General features: G+C 40.0%; 1 protein-coding gene across 1 annotated transcript; it reads left to right on the top strand.

The window, feature by feature from the left end:
• Positions 1-361: 361 nt before the first annotated feature.
• LOC137284208 (mitochondrial uncoupling protein 4-like) lies at positions 362-19,743 on the top strand. Its single transcript, XM_067815937.1, has 10 exons — positions 362-458; positions 5,640-5,759; positions 6,568-6,630; positions 8,716-8,800; positions 9,560-9,682; positions 11,365-11,477; positions 16,261-16,345; positions 16,987-17,076; positions 18,994-19,096; positions 19,449-19,743. Exons 1-10 carry the CDS (start codon positions 362-364, stop codon positions 19,518-19,520), a joined length of 951 nt encoding a protein of 316 aa, XP_067672038.1. The 3' UTR covers positions 19,521-19,743.
• Positions 19,744-20,082: the final 339 nt, after the last annotated feature.

Genomic DNA, 20,082 nt, shown 5'->3' with positions numbered 1-20,082 from the left:
ATATGCGAGACGGGGCCAGGTTAAGTTTCCCAGCAAACAGTACGTCACAGAGATAACGCAAAACTAAAGAGAACGATTAGTTATTTTTTATAATTCAAGTAGAATATTGACACAACATTAGATGAATAAATGCTGTAGTTGAGTGCACAGTTCATATGCGACTGCGTTTTGTCTTCGGATTAAAGACGGCGAAAAAGTCCTTAGCGATTGCGTATTATTACTGCAGAGCTAGTTTAAAAAGCAGATCGGCATCTCCCGTTCTAAAAATAACAAAGTTGCCGGGGTGGTACATTTCCCACAATGCATCAGACACGTGTTTTGGTTGACACTATAAGACTAGTGTAAACATCCACAAAAAATCATGAAAAGCTCAAAAACAATCGGTGACAGCCGACCCAGAGAGACACTTGCCTTCAAATATAGCCTTTCCGTTGTTGCGGCAGTTGTGGCAGAGTCGGGTAAGACATTTGCAGGCTGCTGTTTTGTCGTTAGTACACATTACCTTACGTGTCCTTTTCAGCAATATGCAGTCTCTACATCAGTATACTTGCGACCTTTGGACTATATAATAGATTGTGAAAAAATAACGTTGCAACTGTACATTCCATGCTGTTATGTGTTGCCATGTCAGGTGCACATGTGATGTCATACGAGTATTTCATTATTTAGCAGCGTTTGACGTTGAAGTTCACAGCTGTGAGTACCACATGTGAGTTCGACGAGAGCCGAGGTGCGATTGGGTCCAACACTCATGACCTGACCCAGCATCTAGTACTATCATGTCAGACTCAGGTGCATTCTCCAGGAAATCAAGGATCCCAGTCTCATGTCAACAATTGTGACCTCAGTGTCAGTGTTAATTTTAGTCAAAGCTAAGAGTGAAGGCCCCTTTAAAGTCTTTGAATGACATTTCAAAGGAATACACTTCAGTAATATATATATATGTTTAAAGAAAGTGATGAGAGTATCAAGCATACAGTCATACGTATATAACAAGTAGTTTCCGAAATGATAAGACAACAAAGATCTTCTCCTACATGTTTCAATATTGTATCTTCAGGGAGAAGTGGTTACAGTGGAACAGATTGTTATGACGTCACGTGGCGTTGCCATGACGTCACATTAGTGACTTCAGCATTGACAGTAATACATTAGAAGCATAAGAAAAACAAGTATGATTCCAATACATTGCGTTACAGAGTTAACGATGGACACAGTCTTATGAAAAAGTTTTCTTCAGCTTTACGCTGCATGGCATCAGCAATATTCATCCTGTAAAGAGGGAATATTTTAAATTTCATTTCTGTTTCTGCTGCACTTAAGCGGATGCACCTGATGCATGTTCAGAACCGCGAACGCCCACGAGCACTCGATCCTAAACGCTTGTGCCCGGACAAGCGCCAGCGAGGGCCCATGAACTTTCCTCACAGCTGCCTTGCCAAGCGAACAAAGATGGCAGCCATGTTTGATAGAAAAAAACCCATTCAGATCATTGTCATTAGTTAGCATCCACCTGATGAATGGGCAAGGAATAGCCAAGAAGCGTTGTGTAAAGCATAAAGAAGTTGACATCCATAACATTTTGTCTTATACATGTTTAATGTCATTCATCACCACTCGCCCCTTTCCATAAACTCCAACAAGAAGACGAAAAGCTATTCAGCTCTTCCCAGAATAACACGAGTTGGTCACAAATGGTTTGATGTAAGCAATCGCTCGCATCCGTTCAGGACTCATGCGAGCACTTGCAGGAGGCAATCGCGTGGGCACTCGCGGTTCTGAACATGCCTCTGGTCTTTGGGTCCTTTATCTGCTGTTTATGGATGCGCATTCTGTCCCATAAGCACTCCATTTGTCCAGTGTATTCTTCATGACACCCTTGGCATACAATAACATAAATAATTTGTTTTGCGGAGCAGTCCATGTTAGAGCATACATAAAATATTTGTTTCCTGTTTTTGAACTTTATACATGAGCTTTCAAGTACATACTCACAAGTTATACAATTTTCTGGTTTAAATTTTGAGACTCTGAATTCTGTAGGTTCAATACATGAGTCAAATTTGGCACGTGTCATGATGTGTTTTAAGTTATGTCTTTGGCGTTTCATTTTTATCATAGTTACAATTGCTGTGTTTCGATTCATTTTAATATCACCATTTAAGATTGGAACATTTTGTCTTATGATATGAAAAAGTTCTTGATTCTTGGGGTTGTGTGTTGACACACAGGTCTGATTCTTTGTTTATCACGAACTTTCAACAGTGTCTTTCTGTCTGTGTTCATTGCTTTCTTTATTAAAAAATAAAATAAGAAGAAATAAGAATATAACAGTGAAATTTTGGAACTTGTGAAGATATCCTTGAAAGCTCATGTATAAAGTTCAAAAATGAGAAACAAATATTTCACGTATGCTCTAACGCTTAGTTCTTCATCCTAAACAAGCAGACAGGAAGAAGAAAAAGGATGGTGGATGCTAATCAGATGTCATTATTTTCAGATATTCTTGCTGATTCGTGTTCGATTTTAATGAATATATCATCAGTGCAAGATTTTTCAGATTTCTTATGTATGGATCAGTGGGACATGGTACGATCACTGAGATTTATTTATTTATACGCTGAGATGACTGAGATATATTTGGATTCAATTTCTTTTCTTGCGTTGATATTTAAACATTCCAGTGCCTTGTCAGTTGACTTCTAGTAATATAAAACCGATTGGATTTGTTTGAAGCCGAAAACTAAATCAACTCCATTTTGACATTACTATAATATCTTTTAATCATAACATTCGTAATCTCTTGGAGATGAAACAAAACTTCAAAATATATTACTGGCAAGCAAGGATAAGTTGGACTTGTGCAGAGAGCACATTTACCTGCTGTAGGCAGTGCATGGCAATGAGCAAACCCATTTGGTTTATGAAAGGGACAGCAGATGTAGGCTAGTCCACATGCAGTGCATGCTGATGAAATTGATTTTGTGCTTAGCTGCACATACCTTTACTCATAATACTCTTACACTTCACCCATTACACTATACTTGATCGTGGATGACCTTCACTCACAATGGCAAGCGTCACTTGGTGGCACTCGTAAATGCTAATAGTAATATGGGTCTATTGTCAGTCTGTGTTCAATTTATCCTTGTTTGCCATTAGATGGACAAAGTTTGCAACCTGTTGGTAAAATAAATAACTATTAAGGGGTTAATTTCCCAAATAACTACAAGACTAAGTGGTATTTTATCTCCTTTGATCTGTGAGAGGATACACCCTTATACTGTGTGAGGCGGTGGGGTAGCAGAGTAGTTAAAGCATAGTTGTTAAAACATTTGCTTCTCCTGACGAAGGACCTGGTTAGATTCTGCAGAATGTGTGCAGCCCATTTCTGGAGTCCCCCCACCCTGGTATTGCTTTAGTATTGCTAAAATGGCGTAAAACTGAACTCCCTCATTTACTCTCAGCTGTGCTTACTCGCAGCACAGCAGAGGTCACAAATGTGTCAGGAATTATTGGATATCATGTAGGTACCCAACAGGATAAAACAAGAAGACAAAGTCATCAATATCCCCCACAATGACAAAATATCCTTCATGAATATGTCTACAAGTTATGGTTATGCCAGAAGTTTTGGTGTGTATATAGAAAAGTGGAAGGATAGTGATGAAATGCCTTAGGCCTACCTTTAGAATACAGAACCACAAACTTTAAAGACATGTCATAACACTATTTTACGTAATTGCAGGTGATTTTGTTCAAAAGCACATTCTTGAAACAATGCCCTATGATCCCTATGATAGCAACAAGGTTGTTCAGTAGTTTGCACCATTACAATCAAATGGAGTTTATTTGTATGTATTTTTCGAAGCGGTAAGATTACTAAGAATGTATTACACTAGACTGGTCAGCCATTTTCATGCCAGTTCAGTCAACATATTTTATTTATTAGAATTATTTCAAGGGTTTAGGGTGAGATTTGGGTTAGGGTCAGGGTAACCATCTGTGGATTGAAAGCATGAGACACCAAGTCTACCTGTAACCTTTGTAAGTGTCCGTAACCTATTCGACTCTTTCCATTCATAACCGTGATGTCACAGGAATGACTAGCTAAATTTGCACATAGTGCAACAATGTGGACGTAGCTCAGTTGGTTACGGGCTCTTACAAACTGGTTGCCTGTCTCACTGACATGTGACATACAGCTGAGAACGTCCTCACAAGAGATTGTGATGCTGAATTCTTTAGGTGCTCCATGCTTTAAAAGTTCTGCTCCTGAAAGAGCACAACCACCTGTTTCAGTCTAAGTCAGACTTGTTACCATGGAAATGCCGAAATATTTCAATTGAAATTAAAAAATTACCAAAAGACACCAGTACACCAGTAGACAAAGCTATGTGCAAAGTTTGGTGAAAAATACTGAACAGTTTTAGAGTTCTGCTCTGGAAAAGAGGACTGCCACCAATTTCATTTGGAGTGAAACGTGTTGCCCATGGAAACACAAAAAAATATTTTATTCAGAATACCCCCATGAACAAAAGGCACCAGTACACCACCACATCTATCCATGTGCCAAGTTTGGTGAAGAAATATTGCACAGTTAAAGTTCTGCTCCATGAAAAGGTACATGTGCATGCACGGACAGATAGAGCGCAGTTTAGTAAATAATCCCCTGCAAAAAGCATTGCAGGGGATGAAAACAAAAACTAAAGGAACACTCAGTCCCTGGAATTCCTCTAGAGCAGTTCCTCTTTGTTAAAAGTGTTTCTGGTGTCTGCCACTGTGGCATTACTGGAATGTTGCTAAAAGTGGTGCAAAACAATACTCACTCATTATTAAGAATGAGAAAGAAGAAAACCAGAAGTAATATCTTAGATATTTTGGACTTTGGTGTTTGTCTGTCTGTTTAATGCCACACTCTGCAATATTCCAGCTGTTAGGTGGAGGCCGGCAAGTCGGTAGTAATATTTTAGATGTTTAGCAATTTGCTGTCTGTTTGTTTAATGCTACACTCTGCAATATTCCAGATGTATGGTGGAGGCATGGTTTACTGAAAGTTCTAACCTGGATTTTCAGGAGTCAGAAATGCTTTTAAAGAACAATTTGAATCAGATATTTACAGGACTCGAATTCCTGCATCCTATACTCATAAAAATGAACTGTGACACAACGAAATTAATCAGCGCATCCACAGGGACACAGAAGAAGTCCAAATACCATTGTAAAACTTCCAATCAAGTAACAATAAGGTGTCACTGAGCAACTAGCTGGGATATGGTATCATTTACTATTTCAATACCTTAACAACTGATGTGTTGATCATGATACACAATACAACAACAGTATTAGTGATAATATTTAAATGTCTGGGCCCCTGGAAATTACAAGCATGCATCCAAGGGACCCTCAAATACGGGACTCTAGGTAAATTCCTGCTGTATTTTCTCAATACTGAATAACTAAGTGGACAATTAGCGGAGGAATGTGCAAGGATTTTACCCAAATGCAGCAATCAAGATTTCTAACCAATCAGCACGTTCACACAATCACATGCATGGTGCCAGCATCTTCACTGTGGAGTCAATAAGTGGTAAGGGAGAGAAAGTATACCAACATTGTTTATGTATTGCTCTTTCCAGTGACATATCCACTAGATCTGACCAAGACACGACTGCAGATTCAGGGAGAGAGGGTTCACCAGACTGACCAAGGTCGACCTCCTGCCCATCGGGGCATGCTCAGAACAGCTGCTGGCATTGGTAAGTGATTTACTTTATGTGTCTGATGTTTTTTCCTTGTCTGAGATCTATTCTCCCATGTAAAACTTGCAAAAGCAGGGAAAAGTGCTCGTGGCCCATTTGCAAAATACTGTACTCATTGGAACTCACAATCTTTGTCTCAGATCTTGATACAGCTTGATAAAAGGAATATTCAAGTAAAAGACATATTATGTAATGTCTAAAGACATGTTATGTAATGTCTTTAAACTTTACAAATGTTTAGCTACTGTTCAAACTAATGTTTCCCTATTACAACTGATATTTCAGTAACTCTAAATGGTGTCCTGTTATTGCCACCGTACGGTGTACAATTTTGTACAAGTGGATAAAGCTATATCCTACAGTGCCAAAAGAAAATGTCTAAATGGCAATGTCAGAAGATCAAATGATCATATGAAGAATGTCTTCATGAGAGACATGATACCGATGCAGCAGGGTTTTGTTTGGAAGACTATTCACCAGGAAAACCCTTCTGATGTGTTTTAGCAACTGAAATTGTGTTCACTTAGTGATTTGCGAGCAGGGTTTGCTGAATTCTGAATTGGCAAGTCCCAACCTTACATGCGCGTAGCAACCTAGTTTTATTCATGTATGCCCGAAGGTTACAAAACCTTATATTTAGGTAGTATTTGAGATATTTGGGGCAAGAATTAGATGCTATATGTTTTTTCAGCTTTCTGTTTTCTTTTACAGTGGTAGCTATGCTCGAGCCTTAAGTTTATTTTCATTCATCTTCATCATTGTATTTCCAGAAGGTATGTGACTTGTGTTTGGTTTTATTTGCCAGTGAAAGAAGAAGGCCTATTAAAACTCTGGCAAGGTGTCACCCCTGCTTTATACAGACATGTAGGTATGTATAGTCACACACTGCAGGGTTGAACTTTAATCTGCTCAACCTGTGTTCGTCTGGAACCTATGCTTGTCTTGAAAAAGTGCTCCTGCATATTCCTTATTTAGTCATGAGCACGTATTACTCAGAGAATTTACCTAGGTCTCTTCAAATTCGACATAACTGTGTGAAACGTTTTTCAGTCATTTTGTTATTTTGTATTTACAGGTTTTATTGTGGTTACAGGAAGAGATTTTAGATGATACTGTTTTTGACAGACACAACATACTCAGTGAAGCATTGTGATTGTGAATACAGATGTGTGGTGTAGTTATAACCTGTCAAAATACACTGTAGCACCCAAATAGTTTCCAGATATTGTGAGCACTTTGGGCTTGCTATGACTGAAAGTTACCAGGCCACAAAATATGGTTGAGGCTCTCTAAATCGGCATTTGCTGGGACTGGCACAAAATGCTCATATAGCGGGCGTGCTGGATTTGAAAACTTTTCCCTTCCATCTGCCTGGCTGGTCAAACTATCTTGACATGGCGCAACTGACAAACTGTGACATGACAATCAATTTATAATATAAGTGACACACGTCATTCACCAATTAACCTCACCTACATAGGCCTAAATCTTATCCACACTACTTTAATCAGATAACATCAGTGAGCCTAATGTCAATGGTAATCCCTTTTATCTAGCCTCATGTAAGAATGTCGAGTTTTGATTGGTCCACGTGACTCTGATAAAATACCATGTACATCCATCTTTATCCGCCAGCGGGAGTATACGACTTTCATACTCCCGCTGCGAAAGTCATATCATCCCGCTACGCCTCGGTGACGACACGAGAAGTGAGAAAAGCGTGCATCGACAAGCCTTTAGTAACGTGCGGTGCATAGAGGTCAAACGATCAGCTGGTGTCAACATGGCAGCAAGTCGATTCGATGCGTGTTGTTTCGTTTTGATTTAGTGAAAACATTTAGCTAGATAAATGCATTATCACATCGTGTCTTGGGAAATACGGGGTTTTATCAGTCCCGAGTAAGGTTGTATTCCCCGAGCCGGAGGGGAATACAACCTTACTCGGAACTGATAAAACCCCCGTATAATTGACTAGCCTGAAATTTAAACATAAACAGGGATTTCACAGTTTTTAAGTTGCTGAAATGATGACATATTTATCAGGCCGTAATTTTGCGAGATTTAAAAGTGTATTATAATGACATGTTGAAGAGATTTCTCTGATTGGATTCTAGAAGTTGGGTAGATGAAGAATGAGGACTATTTTTATAGATATACAACTTCCTTGTTCTGTTTAGGCGATTCTGTCATCTGTACATGTGCCAGAATAAAGAAGTTTAAACATCCATAAAAATAGTCCTCATCCTTAAATCGGAGAGAGCGATGTAATTACCCCATGAAAATTCACTGTCCAGTCGGATCAATGACTGTGGAGATGTAATGGCCCGAGTGGATTTTACTGGAGTCTTTGAATGGCATTTAGAAGTGATACACATAAAGACACATGTTTTTTATTAATGACAACTTCTTTTATAAAATAGTAAAAGAATATTCTTTTATTGGATTTTACTCGCCACTGACTTACGTCTGATTAGACAGCCAAGTATTGTGGACTGTTTCGCACTCTGGTTACACCCTTGAGAAAAACTTACAATAGAGTCATGAAATGGTTTGTCTTTACGAGCACCTTGATTGCTGTTCAAGCATTTAGGCACAATATGGCTTGCATTAGTTCACTGTTGTTTCCTGAATGTTGACAATAGATTGGATGATTGTTGTGTTGTATTCATTGACACAGATTTTGTATTGGGGTGAGGCTTTATTCTTGTTACTGAATAAGTAAACAGTCTGTGAAGCTAATGTATACTGCAGTCAGATCTCTAATGAAGAAAATATCCGTCACCTTATTGATTTTTGTTTTTTATATTAGACTTTTGAAATAAGATCATTCCTCAGATCTAATAGTTGATGGTGGTTTAATCCAGCTCATCTAGATACCTGTGAAGAGTCTGACTGTTGTACTTGGAGTCATCGACATTAGGAGTGGAAGTGTATATCATGTGTTTGATTACAGTGTATTCAGGATGCAGAATGTCGTTCTATGAAATCCTGCGTGACAAAGTTTTGAAAAAGAATCCTGATGGCTCAATGTCAGTTTGGTAAGTTTGCAGTGAAACTCTTGTGATAGTTTGTCGACTTTTACTAGAAACTCTTGTGAAAGTTTGGCGATTTTTTACTAGAACCTCTTGTAATAGTTTGATGACATTTTAAGAAAAACCCATCTGCCTGAACTAGTGGGGTAGTTCTTTTGGTTAAAAATCTCATGGCACTGTAGCAGTGTTTTGCAACATAAACAAACAGAAAGGTAAAGTAATGTTGCTCAGTGTGCATCATGTACGTGTAATTGGGAAAGTTTATTTTAATGTAAACGTTATACATGATGTCTATTTTGCAGATATATATCTAAAGTTTTGGATTGAGAAATGCCTTGATTGTACTCTCAGAAATTTGTATTATTTTTTCATTCTATCACAAGACCCTCTCTTATTCATTAGGGGTGGTGGGGTAGCCTATTGTTTAAAGCATCCCCTTGTCACACCAAAGACCCAGGTTCAAATCCCCACTTGGGTACAATATTTGAAGCCCATTTCTGGTGTCCCATAACGTGATACAGTTGGGATATTGCCACAAGCGGTGTAAAACCGTACTCACTCACACTCATTATGTTGCACCTCCCATACCATGTGATCACTGTTCCTTCCAGTGATAAGTTTCAAAATCACACTCAGATAAAGAATAAAAACATGTTTTAAAACCTCCATCCCTCCATCACTCACTCACTGATGAAAATTAACTATTCAGTTGAGAAAAATTCTGTTTCAATAGACAAGCAATGAACTGATTAGCCTTGGCTTCAGGAAAGCATCACTAGGTGGGGTGATTGCTGGTGCTGCTGGCCAGTTTGTGGCGAGTCCCACTGATCTGGTCAAGGTACAGATGCAGATGGAGGGAAAACGCAGACTGGAGGGAAAGGCACCCAGGTGAGCTGACAAATAAGCAAGGTAGCTATCAGACAGTGTAGTGATCTGTGAACAGTCCTGTTAGAACACAATCCATGTAGTATGCAAATAAATGCAGTTTCATATCCAGCGGCCAATGCTTGTCTAAGAGGTGACCAACCAGACTAGGTGGCCAAACTGGGTGATGTTTGATGCATGTCATCATAGACCGGGGCAATGGTGTAGCCTAGTGCTTTTGTGTTCACTCATCATGCAGAAAACCCGGGTTGATTCCCCACATGGGCACAGTGTGGGAAGCCAATTTCTGGTGTCTCCTGATATGGCTTTGCTGGAATATTGCTAAAAGCGTCAATAAGCAAAACTCACTCTATCCCAGTATTATAGATTCATGTTCGTGATGTCCGTCCCTTAATTTTCTGGTAATTCCATACTGTCATTTGTGAGCTGAAACATTGCTGAGTTGGGCATTTAACAATAAACCAACTATACAAATGAGTTTTGATGACTCCTTAACATGATGTCTTATCAGAATGACCCTAGGATAAATAATTAGGTACTAAAAGAAGATGGACGTAGTGAGTTATAGTGTTCATTTGACAACTTTTACCAGTACTGTTGTTGATTGTATTCTTCAGCTTATTCACCCTGATTAGTTTTATCCCCGAAACATCGATACTTTGCTCTTTGACAGCTTGATGATATGGACCCGTTGATGATGCAAGTGTACAAGAATTTTTTCCAATAAAATAGGGAAAATTAGTTGATAATTCTAATTCTGTTGGGTGTAACATATTATTGTGGATGTAGAACAGAAAACAAACATGGATTTTTAGAATAATGGTCAGTATGATCTATATTAGATATTGTTCTCACCTCGCATACTTTCATTTTACATCCAATACTATAACTGCGAGATGTCTTGTGATGTGGGTTGACCGCGACCATACTTACGTTTTACATCCAACACTGTAACTGGCAGATGTCTGATGTGGGGGGTCGGCTTATGAACGAAACATATCATTTTGACAATGATTTTGGGGGTCAAGTTAGGGGGTTGGCTTATCTATGGGGTCGGCTTATGAACGAAACATATCATTTTGACAATGATTTTGGGGGTCAAGTTAGGGGGTTGGCTTATCTATGGGGTCGGCTTATGAACGAAACATATCATTTTGACAATGATTTTGGGGGTCAAGTTAGGGGGTTGGCTTATCTATGGGGTCGGCTTGTACATGGTAATATACGGTATGTGTGAGATCTTGAGTCCATCAAATATCAGGTGTTGGTAATTAACCCACTCACTCTGATCTACTTGTGTTGATAAAGTCATTGTTATTCTGAGATGATCTCAATGCAATGTAGCTTATAAGACATAGGTCGAACATGGTTGTCATAGATAGTGCCTTTGTTCACCTGGCAGTGACTGGGTACCCGGTGGGATGAGATGACTGTTAAACTTCTAGCATCTCACTGGTAGTTTGGCTTGTAATTCTCACTAATCCAGTGACTAAGGTAATAGTGTCTTGAGCACACACTGTATGTCTGGAAGGTAGCGCAGTAGAAATGCATGTGAAGTTTGGATGAAGTTTCAACCACTGGATGGTTAAGAACTTTAACTTTGTGACACATTTTTTGTTTCTGTATTGTCTTCCAGTTCCACATGAAAACCTTCCTTGTTATTTGTATTGTTCTGCCCTTTGCAGGGTGAAAAATGCAGGTCAGGCATTTGTACATATTATGAAAGAGGGCGGAATCCGTGGTCTGTGGCGGGGCTGGGTGCCCAATGTACAGAGGGCAGCACTGGTCAACATGGGAGGTCAGTTGCATGCTGAACATTTAATTTCAGCTTCATTTTAGAAGCAAACCAAATTATTGTCAACAGGGTCTGTTGGTCTGTGGTCTAGAAATGACTATGTTGATGTTATGAATGTTGATGTTATGAATACATCTAGGCATACAGTTTCACTGTTTGCCTGGGTCCCTGTGTTGCAATGCTGTTGACTGGATAGAACTACATTCTTGGAAATACATAGCCCCAGACGTGCATCACTAAGATCAGAAGTGTATATATGATCAAGAAGTGCATGCATCAGTACAACCTCCGTGGGCAGTGGATAGAGAGCCTTGCTAGAAAATTGAGGGTCTTCATCAGTTTTCTCCCATGTAATACTAAAAGAAATTTAATAAGATGACAGTTGTTTTTTCCCTGGCTCTTGAAAATATGGATATGAGTGAAGGAGTTGTTGGCTGTGAGTCAGAATCCATGGGAAAACAATGTAAATCTGTGTTGGGCTATCTCAGGTTCTTGACTTGAACTGTGTAACCAACATTATTCCAGACTAATGCATACCACGACATAGAAGAGCATGCAGCCACATTGAAGTGCATGCCACCACATAGATGTGCATGCCGCTGTATAGAAGTGCATGCCTCCACATTGAAGTGCATGCCACCACATAGATGTGCATGTCGCTGTATAGAAGTGCATGCCTCCACATTGAAGTGCATGCCACCACATAGATGTGCATGCCGCTGTATAGAAGTGTATGCTGCCACATTGAAGTGCATACCACCACATAGCAGTGCATGATTCTGTATAGTTGTCCATGCTGTCACATTAAAGTGCATGCCACCACATAGATGTGCATGCCGCTGTATAGAAGTGCATGCCTCCACATTGAAGTGCATGCCACCACATAGATGTGCATGCCGCTGTATAGAAGTGCATGCCTCCACATTGAAGTGCATGCCACCACATAGATGTGCATGCCGCTGTATAGAAGTGTATGCTGCCACATTGAAGTGCATGCCACCACATAGATGTGCATGCCGCTGTATAGAAGTGTATGCTGCCACATTGAAGTGCATACCACCACATAGCAGTGCATGATTCTGTATAGTTGTCCATGCTGTCACATTAAAGTGCATGCCACCACATAGATGTGCATGCCGCTGTATAGAAGTGTATGCTGCCACATTGAAGTGTATACCACCACATAGCAGTGCATGCCGCTGTATAGAAGTGTATGCTGCCACATTGAAGTGCATACCACCACATAGCAGTGCATGATTCTGTATAGTTGTCCATGCTGTCACATTAAAGTGCATGCCACCACATAGATGTGCATGCCGCTGTATAGAAGTGCATGCCTCCACATTGAAGTGCATGCCACCACATAGATGTGCATGCCGCTGTATAGAAGTGCATGCCTCCACATTGAAGTGCATGCCACCACATAGATGTGCATGCCGCTGTATAGAAGTGTATGCTGCCACATTGCAGTGCATACCACCACATAGCAGTGCATGATTCTGTATAGTTGTCCATGCTGTCACATTAAAGTGCATGCCACCACATAGATGTGCATGCCGCTGTATAGAAGTGCATGCCTCCACATTGAAGAGCATGCCACCACATAGATGTGCATGCCGCTGTATAGAAGTGCATGCCGGTGTATAGAAGTGTATGCTGCCACATTGAAGTGCATACCACCACATAGATGTGCATGCCGCTGTATAGAAGTGTATGCTGCCACATTGAAGTGCATACCACCACATAGCAGTGCATGATTCTGTATAGTTGTCCATGCTGTCACATTAAAGTGCATGCCACCACATAGATGTGCATGCCGGTGTGTAGAAGTGTATGCTGCCACATTGAAGTGCATGCCACCACATAGATGTGCATGCCGCTGTATAGAAGTGCATGCCTCCACATTGAAGTGCATGCCACCACATAGATGTGCATGCCGCTGTATAGAAGTGTATGCTGCCACATTGAAGTGCATGCCGGTGTATAGAAGTGCATGCCTCCACATTGAAGTGCATGCCGCTGTATAGAAGTGTATGCTGCCACATTGAAGTGCATACCACCACATAGCAGTGCATGATTCTGTATAGTTGTCCATGCTGTCACATTAAAGTGCATGCCACCACATAGATGTACATGCCGCTGTATAGAAGTGCATGCTTCCACATTAAAGTGCATGCCGGTGTATAGAAGTGTATGCTGCCACATTGAAGTGTATACCACCACATAGCAGTGCATGATACTGTGTAGTTGTCCATGCTGTCACATTAAAGTGGTTGCCACCTCATAGATGTGCATGCCGCTGTATAGAAGTGCATGCCTCCACATTGAAGTGCATGCCACCACATAGATGTGCATGCCGCTGTATAGAAGTGTATGCTGCCACATTGAAGTGCATGCCAGTGTATAGAAGTACATGCCGCTGTATAGAAGTGTATGCTGCCACACTGAAGTGCATACCACCACATAGCAGTGCATGATTCTGTATAGTTGTCCATGCTGTCACATTAAAGTGCATGCCACCACATAGATGTGCATGCCGCTGTATAGAAGTGCATGCTTCCACATTAAAGTGCATGCCGGTGTATAGAAGTGTATGCTGCCACATTGAAGTGCATACCACCACATAGCAGTGCATGATACTGTATAGTTGTCCATGCTGTCACATTAAAGTGCATGCCACCACATAGATGTGCATGCCGCTGTATAGAAGTGCATGCCTCCACATTGAAGTGCATGCCACCACATAGATGTGCATGCCGCTGTATAGAAGTGTATGCTGCCACACTGAAGTGCATGCCACCACATAGATGTGCATGCCGCTGTATAGAAGTGCATGCCTCCACATTGAAGTGCATGCCACCACATAGATGTGCATGCCGCTGTATAGAAGTGTATGCTGCCACATTGAAGTGTATACCACCACATAGCAGTGCATGATACTGTATAGTTGTCCATGCTGTCACATTAAAGTGCATGCCACCACATAGATGTGCATGCCGCTGTATAGAAGTGCATGCTTCCACATTAAAGTGCATGCCGGTGTATAGAAGTGTATGCTGCCACATTGAAGTGTATACCACCACATAGCAGTGCATGATACTGTATAGTTGTCCATGCTGTCACATTAAAGTGGTTGCCACCTCATAGATGTGCATGCCGCTGTATAGAAGTGCATGCCTCCACATTGAAGTGCATGCCACCACATAGATGTGCATGCCGCTGTATAGAAGTGTATGCTGCCACATTGAAGTGCATGCCAGTGTATAGAAGTACATGCCGCTGTATAGAAGTGTATGCTGCCACACTGAAGTGCATACCACCACATAGCAGTGCATGATTCTGTATAGTTGTCCATGCTGTCACATTAAAGTGCATGCCACCACATAGATGTGCATGCCGCTGTATAGAAGTGCATGCTTCCACATTAAAGTGCATGCCGGTGTATAGAAGTGTATGCTGCCACATTGAAGTGCATACCACCACATAGCAGTGCATGATACTGTATAGTTGTCCATGCTGTCACATTAAAGTGCATGCCACCACATAGATGTGCATGCCGCTGTATAGAAGTGCATGCCTCCACATTGAAGTGCATGCCACCACATAGATGTGCATGCCGCTGTATAGAAGTGTATGCTGCCACACTGAAGTGCATGCCACCACATAGATGTGCATGCCGCTGTATAGAAGTGCATGCCTCCACATTGAAGTGCATGCCACCACATAGATGTGCATGCCGCTGTATAGAAGTGTATGCTGCCACATTGAAGTGTATACCACCACATAGCAGTGCATGATACTGTATAGTTGTCCATGCTGTCACATTAAAGTGCATGCCACCACATAGATGTGCATGCCGCTGTATAGAAGTGCATGCTTCCACATTAAAGTGCATGCCGGTGTATAGAAGTGTATGCTGCCACATTGAAGTGTATACCACCACATAGCAGTGCATGATACTGTATAGTTGTCCATGCTGTCACATTAAAGTGCATGCCACTACATGGTGTGTATGCCTCCATATAGAGGTATATGCACATTAGCGTGTAAGTAGAATAATCATGAATAGAAATTAAACCCAGCTGTATGCTTCATTTCACTACACTAGATGTACAAAAAGACTGAATCCTGAATACATTCTCCATCATGTTTCATTTTGTCATCAGGGAGAAGACATGGTTCAGTTGAACTATAAAACCAGGCACCATTGCACCCTAACACTGAGAAATGCAACCTAATATTTATATCTACGTGAATGGCCATGATTTTCAAATCTCTGTCTAACTAACCTTTACTAGTCTAACCAACATTGACCTCTGAACGTAGTCAGTACCTCTGAGCTGTATTTATGTCCTATAGTTCTAATCATTTTGTTTTTGAAATTGTCATGCTCTTGTGAGCTTGTTATAAAGTCATGGGTTCTTTCACATTCATATTCATTTCATGTTTTACATAGCAGTCCCAAGAACTGGGACACTTGCATAACCATGGATTAGATTTTAACGTTGAAATATTTATAGGACTTTGTTGTGACCTGGTTTTGTCTGTCATAGCTGGGTTTTCAAGAGCAAGTTCAATCAAGTTTCCTTAATCAAGACATGAAATATATACCAGAACAATTTACCAGCAATGTGGTGGTTGATAGCATGAACATTGATTTATGCTTTAGAGGTAAGATGCCACATTTGAACCAGGTCACAGATGAAGGCAAGTAGAACCTCATTTAATTTTTATGACATTGTCAAGTTACCATTTGTGATATATATTGATGTGATTTTGATCTCAGACCTTGCAACGTACGACTCAGCCAAACACAAGATAATTGCTCATACCAGCCTCAAGGATGACTATGTGACGCATACTCTGGCAAGGTAGCTACCCTGTCTATAGCCTTGCTTTATTTACACTGAAAGTACAGATTATTCAGAAGAACAAGAATACAGTGGAAGCTGTGATTACCGGCATCTGTCCAATCCGGCAAGTTGTCAACACAAGCGTAAAATCTTAGTCCTACTCCTGGCTTGTATATTTATTATCACTTCAACAAGCCAGCATGCTGCCTAAGCCGGATTAATTCTTCAGTCCCTATGAGTTCCGGTTTAGAGTTTCCACTGTATTTGTTTTGTTTCTATAGTTACCGGTACTTAGAAAAGGAGATACAAGTATTTAGTTACAAGTATTTTTGATGAAATTAAATGGTGAAGAAAATTAAATGATAGTGGGAATTGTCAGATTTGACACTGTTTATTAACTCTTACATGTCAGAAGGTAGTGTGAAGAAAATTAAATGATTGTGGGAATTGTCAGATTTAACACTGTTTATTTACTCTTACATCTCAGAAGGTAGTGTGAAGAAAAAAATGAAAAGAATTAATCAGTTTTTGAAAAGATACCTTATACTAAATTTGTTTGAGTTATCATTATATTGAGAAAAGAATGCTTTTTCCTTCCTTATTAAAGGCCATGGAATTGTTACATAGTACATTATATGTTTCTCATTGATGGTACACAGTGCATGTTCCGGGATTGTAGCAGCACTGATGGGTACACCAGCAGATGTTGTCAAGTCACGCGTCATGAACCAGCCTACTGAGAATGGCAGGTAAATCTACACCACTGTGTTCTAGATGAATCGAGGGAGCTAGTAGCCGAAAGTGACATTAGACAGCAGACCAACCATCACTGGCATATGGGGCCTTGTCGTTTTGCATCAGGTTCTCATGAAGAAAATGTATTGTTCATTGGGAAAGCTTCTTGTCTTATAATGTGTCCCCTCTTTTCAGACAGAAACTGGACATTATGTCAGTCTTTTATAGTCTTTTTGTTAAAATGGCCACAGCTGTTGAACAGATGACTGTGACACCATGAAAACCATGACACTAGTGGACATCAGGATTTCATGTGTTTAGTGGAAATTCATAAGCTTCTTATTTACAGTGAAGTATTGTTTTGAATACAAGGATTTTATGGTAGCTGCTAGATGAATAGTCATCCACAAGTCAGTATTCAGAAAAGTACCACAAAATGTTTGATAAATAAAAAAAAAACATGAAGCAACAACTCCTAGTGCCTCAAAGCTGTTTATGGGCCATGACAAGGACTTCAACTTTAAAATGTATCCAGTTACATAACAAAAAGTGCTGAGCCTATGTTGATTATTATGTTCAGTATGTACTTAGAAAACAGGTATTATGCTAATATGATAGCAATATATATTATCCCTGTTAAAATACCTGCTTTCAGGTATAGATTATTCTAATGTGGAAAAGAAATTCTTTAATGTTATATTATGTGATAGTTATATTGTAGTGATACTAAATCACCTGTAGATTCATTACATTGGTATTTCCAACTTAGCTGAATAACAGGTAGCACAACAGGAACACCAGTTGAATCATGTTTCATGATATTTGATTACAAGTTTCCCTAGTTTCAAATGCATGAACTATCAGTTCTGCTATGCCCATGGAAAATCTCAAACAGCCATATGCAGAGGTGCCTACCCTTACGATTTCTCCATAATTATTACAATTTTTACCTTCTAATTACAGTAGTATATAGCAATACTACAATTTTCTGAGTGTCAAAAATTCAGTATTAGCTTTAAAACTTACTTAGAAGTCAAACTTTTAATCTAAAACAATTTGCAACGATCCACAAAGATTTCTCCAGTTACTGCATTTCCTGTAATCAGACACAACAAATATTTCCGGAGTGCATCATGAGGTGATGTTGGCAAAGATGATGTAATTCTGATATATGAATGAACTACCTTGTGACTCCTGGACTTGTTTCTGACTGCTATGCACATGAAAATTACTGAAAAAAACTGTATTTCCCATCACTTACTACTGCTGGGGCACTTTTAGGGTAGGCACCTCTGCATATTTCATACACTGTCTTAATTCCAAGGTGAGGGGTGGAGGAAGGACCACTGATCACCCATGGACCCCCAGACCCGCTTTGTGACTGTGGGGTTGATTAAGATTGTTCCAAAGGTCTGGTGTGCAAAGGGCCATTTAACTTTCATTCTTTTATATGTCTGGTGATCAATGGTTTTGAGGAGTGATGGGGTAGTCTAATGGTTAAAGTGTTCACTCACTCACCCACCCAATGGTTTAGATGGCTTTCATTTTTTCAGAGGTCTGGTACACAGAGGGCCTGTTGTCTGTCATTGTTACAGATGTTTGGTAAACAGTGTGTCTGTTGTCTTTCATTGTTTCAGAGGTCTAGTACACAGAGGGCCTGTTGTCTGTCATTGTTACAGATGTTTGGTAAACAGTGTGTCTGTTGTCTTTCATTGTTTCAGAGGTCTAGTACACAGAGGGCCTGTTGTCTGTCATTGTTACAGATGTTTGGTAAACAGTGTGTCTGTTGTCTTTCATTGTTTCAGAGGTCTAGTACACAGAGGGCCTGTTGTCTGTCATTGTTACAGATGTTTGGTAAACAGTGTGTCTGTTGTCTTTCATTGTTTCAGAGGTCTAGTACACAGATTGTCAGTTGTCTTTCATTGTTTCAGAGGTCTGGCATACAAAGGGTCAGTTGACTGTTTAATGAAGACCGTATCACAGGAAGGATTCTTTGCGTTATATAAAGGGTTTCTGCCTACGTGGGCAAGAATGGTAAGTGTGGACAAACAGATGTCTTTCATTGTTTGTATCCATAAACAGCTTACAGTATGTGAGATACTAATGAATTAGTATGTTGACAAGTCTCAGCTTGTATATTGTGTGTGAAGTCCCTGACACTGATGATCCCATTGTTATGAGAATATTGTAGAGCTGTGACAATATATCGTAGTATCGATAATCGTGAAACTTAATCGAATGATAAATATATCGATATATTTTATACGTATCCTAACATGAATTTTCCGTATCGTCACAACTCTAGCATATTCTTATCTGTGATAAAACAATACTCACTCACTTGGTCCACTGAATATGTTGCAACTGGCGATCTTTTGTATTGCAGGCTCCCTGGTCCTTAGTGTTTTGGCTGAGTTATGAGCAGGTTCGAAAGATGACGGGAGTGAGGTCCTTCTGAGCTCAAACTGACATCTCACTTACCCACTCACATATTCTGCTATTTGAAAACAACACATGAAAGGCAGCATATGGCGCATTTACAGGTTCAGTCCAGGAGGGACTGGTTTTGATACATATCGACTTGAATGAGTTGGTAGCTGAACTGCACTACTATGGTAAAGTTAGCAATACAATATGCTTGTAGGATTAAAATAATTATTAATATACCAGTTTGATCCAGGTTTCACTGAAATACACTGTCTGCACAGTGCGTCTAAGATGAGTCTAAAATATGCTCTTTTGATCCAATATTCGTGAAACACACTGGTATGATCCAGTTCACACTACCATATGATCCAGTATTCACTGGAATACACTGCCGGAACATGGCCTTTCAAAACTGAAAGTTCCAACTTTGTGCTTATTCACAGAGACTCATAAACAGAATTTAGATTGTCACATGTGTAAACAATGAGCATTGGAACATCCTCAAGTTTGATAGTCTTATATAAACAGCAGCACAATGTTTTACTGAAACGATCAAACACAACAGCCACAAGATAGACCTCCCAGGCAGCATG

Source organism: Haliotis asinina, chromosome 5 (genome assembly GCF_037392515.1).
Source record: "Haliotis asinina isolate JCU_RB_2024 chromosome 5, JCU_Hal_asi_v2, whole genome shotgun sequence".
NCBI lineage: Eukaryota > Metazoa > Mollusca > Gastropoda > Lepetellida > Haliotidae > Haliotis > Haliotis asinina.
This window is presented reverse-complemented; position numbering and strand designations above follow the sequence as displayed.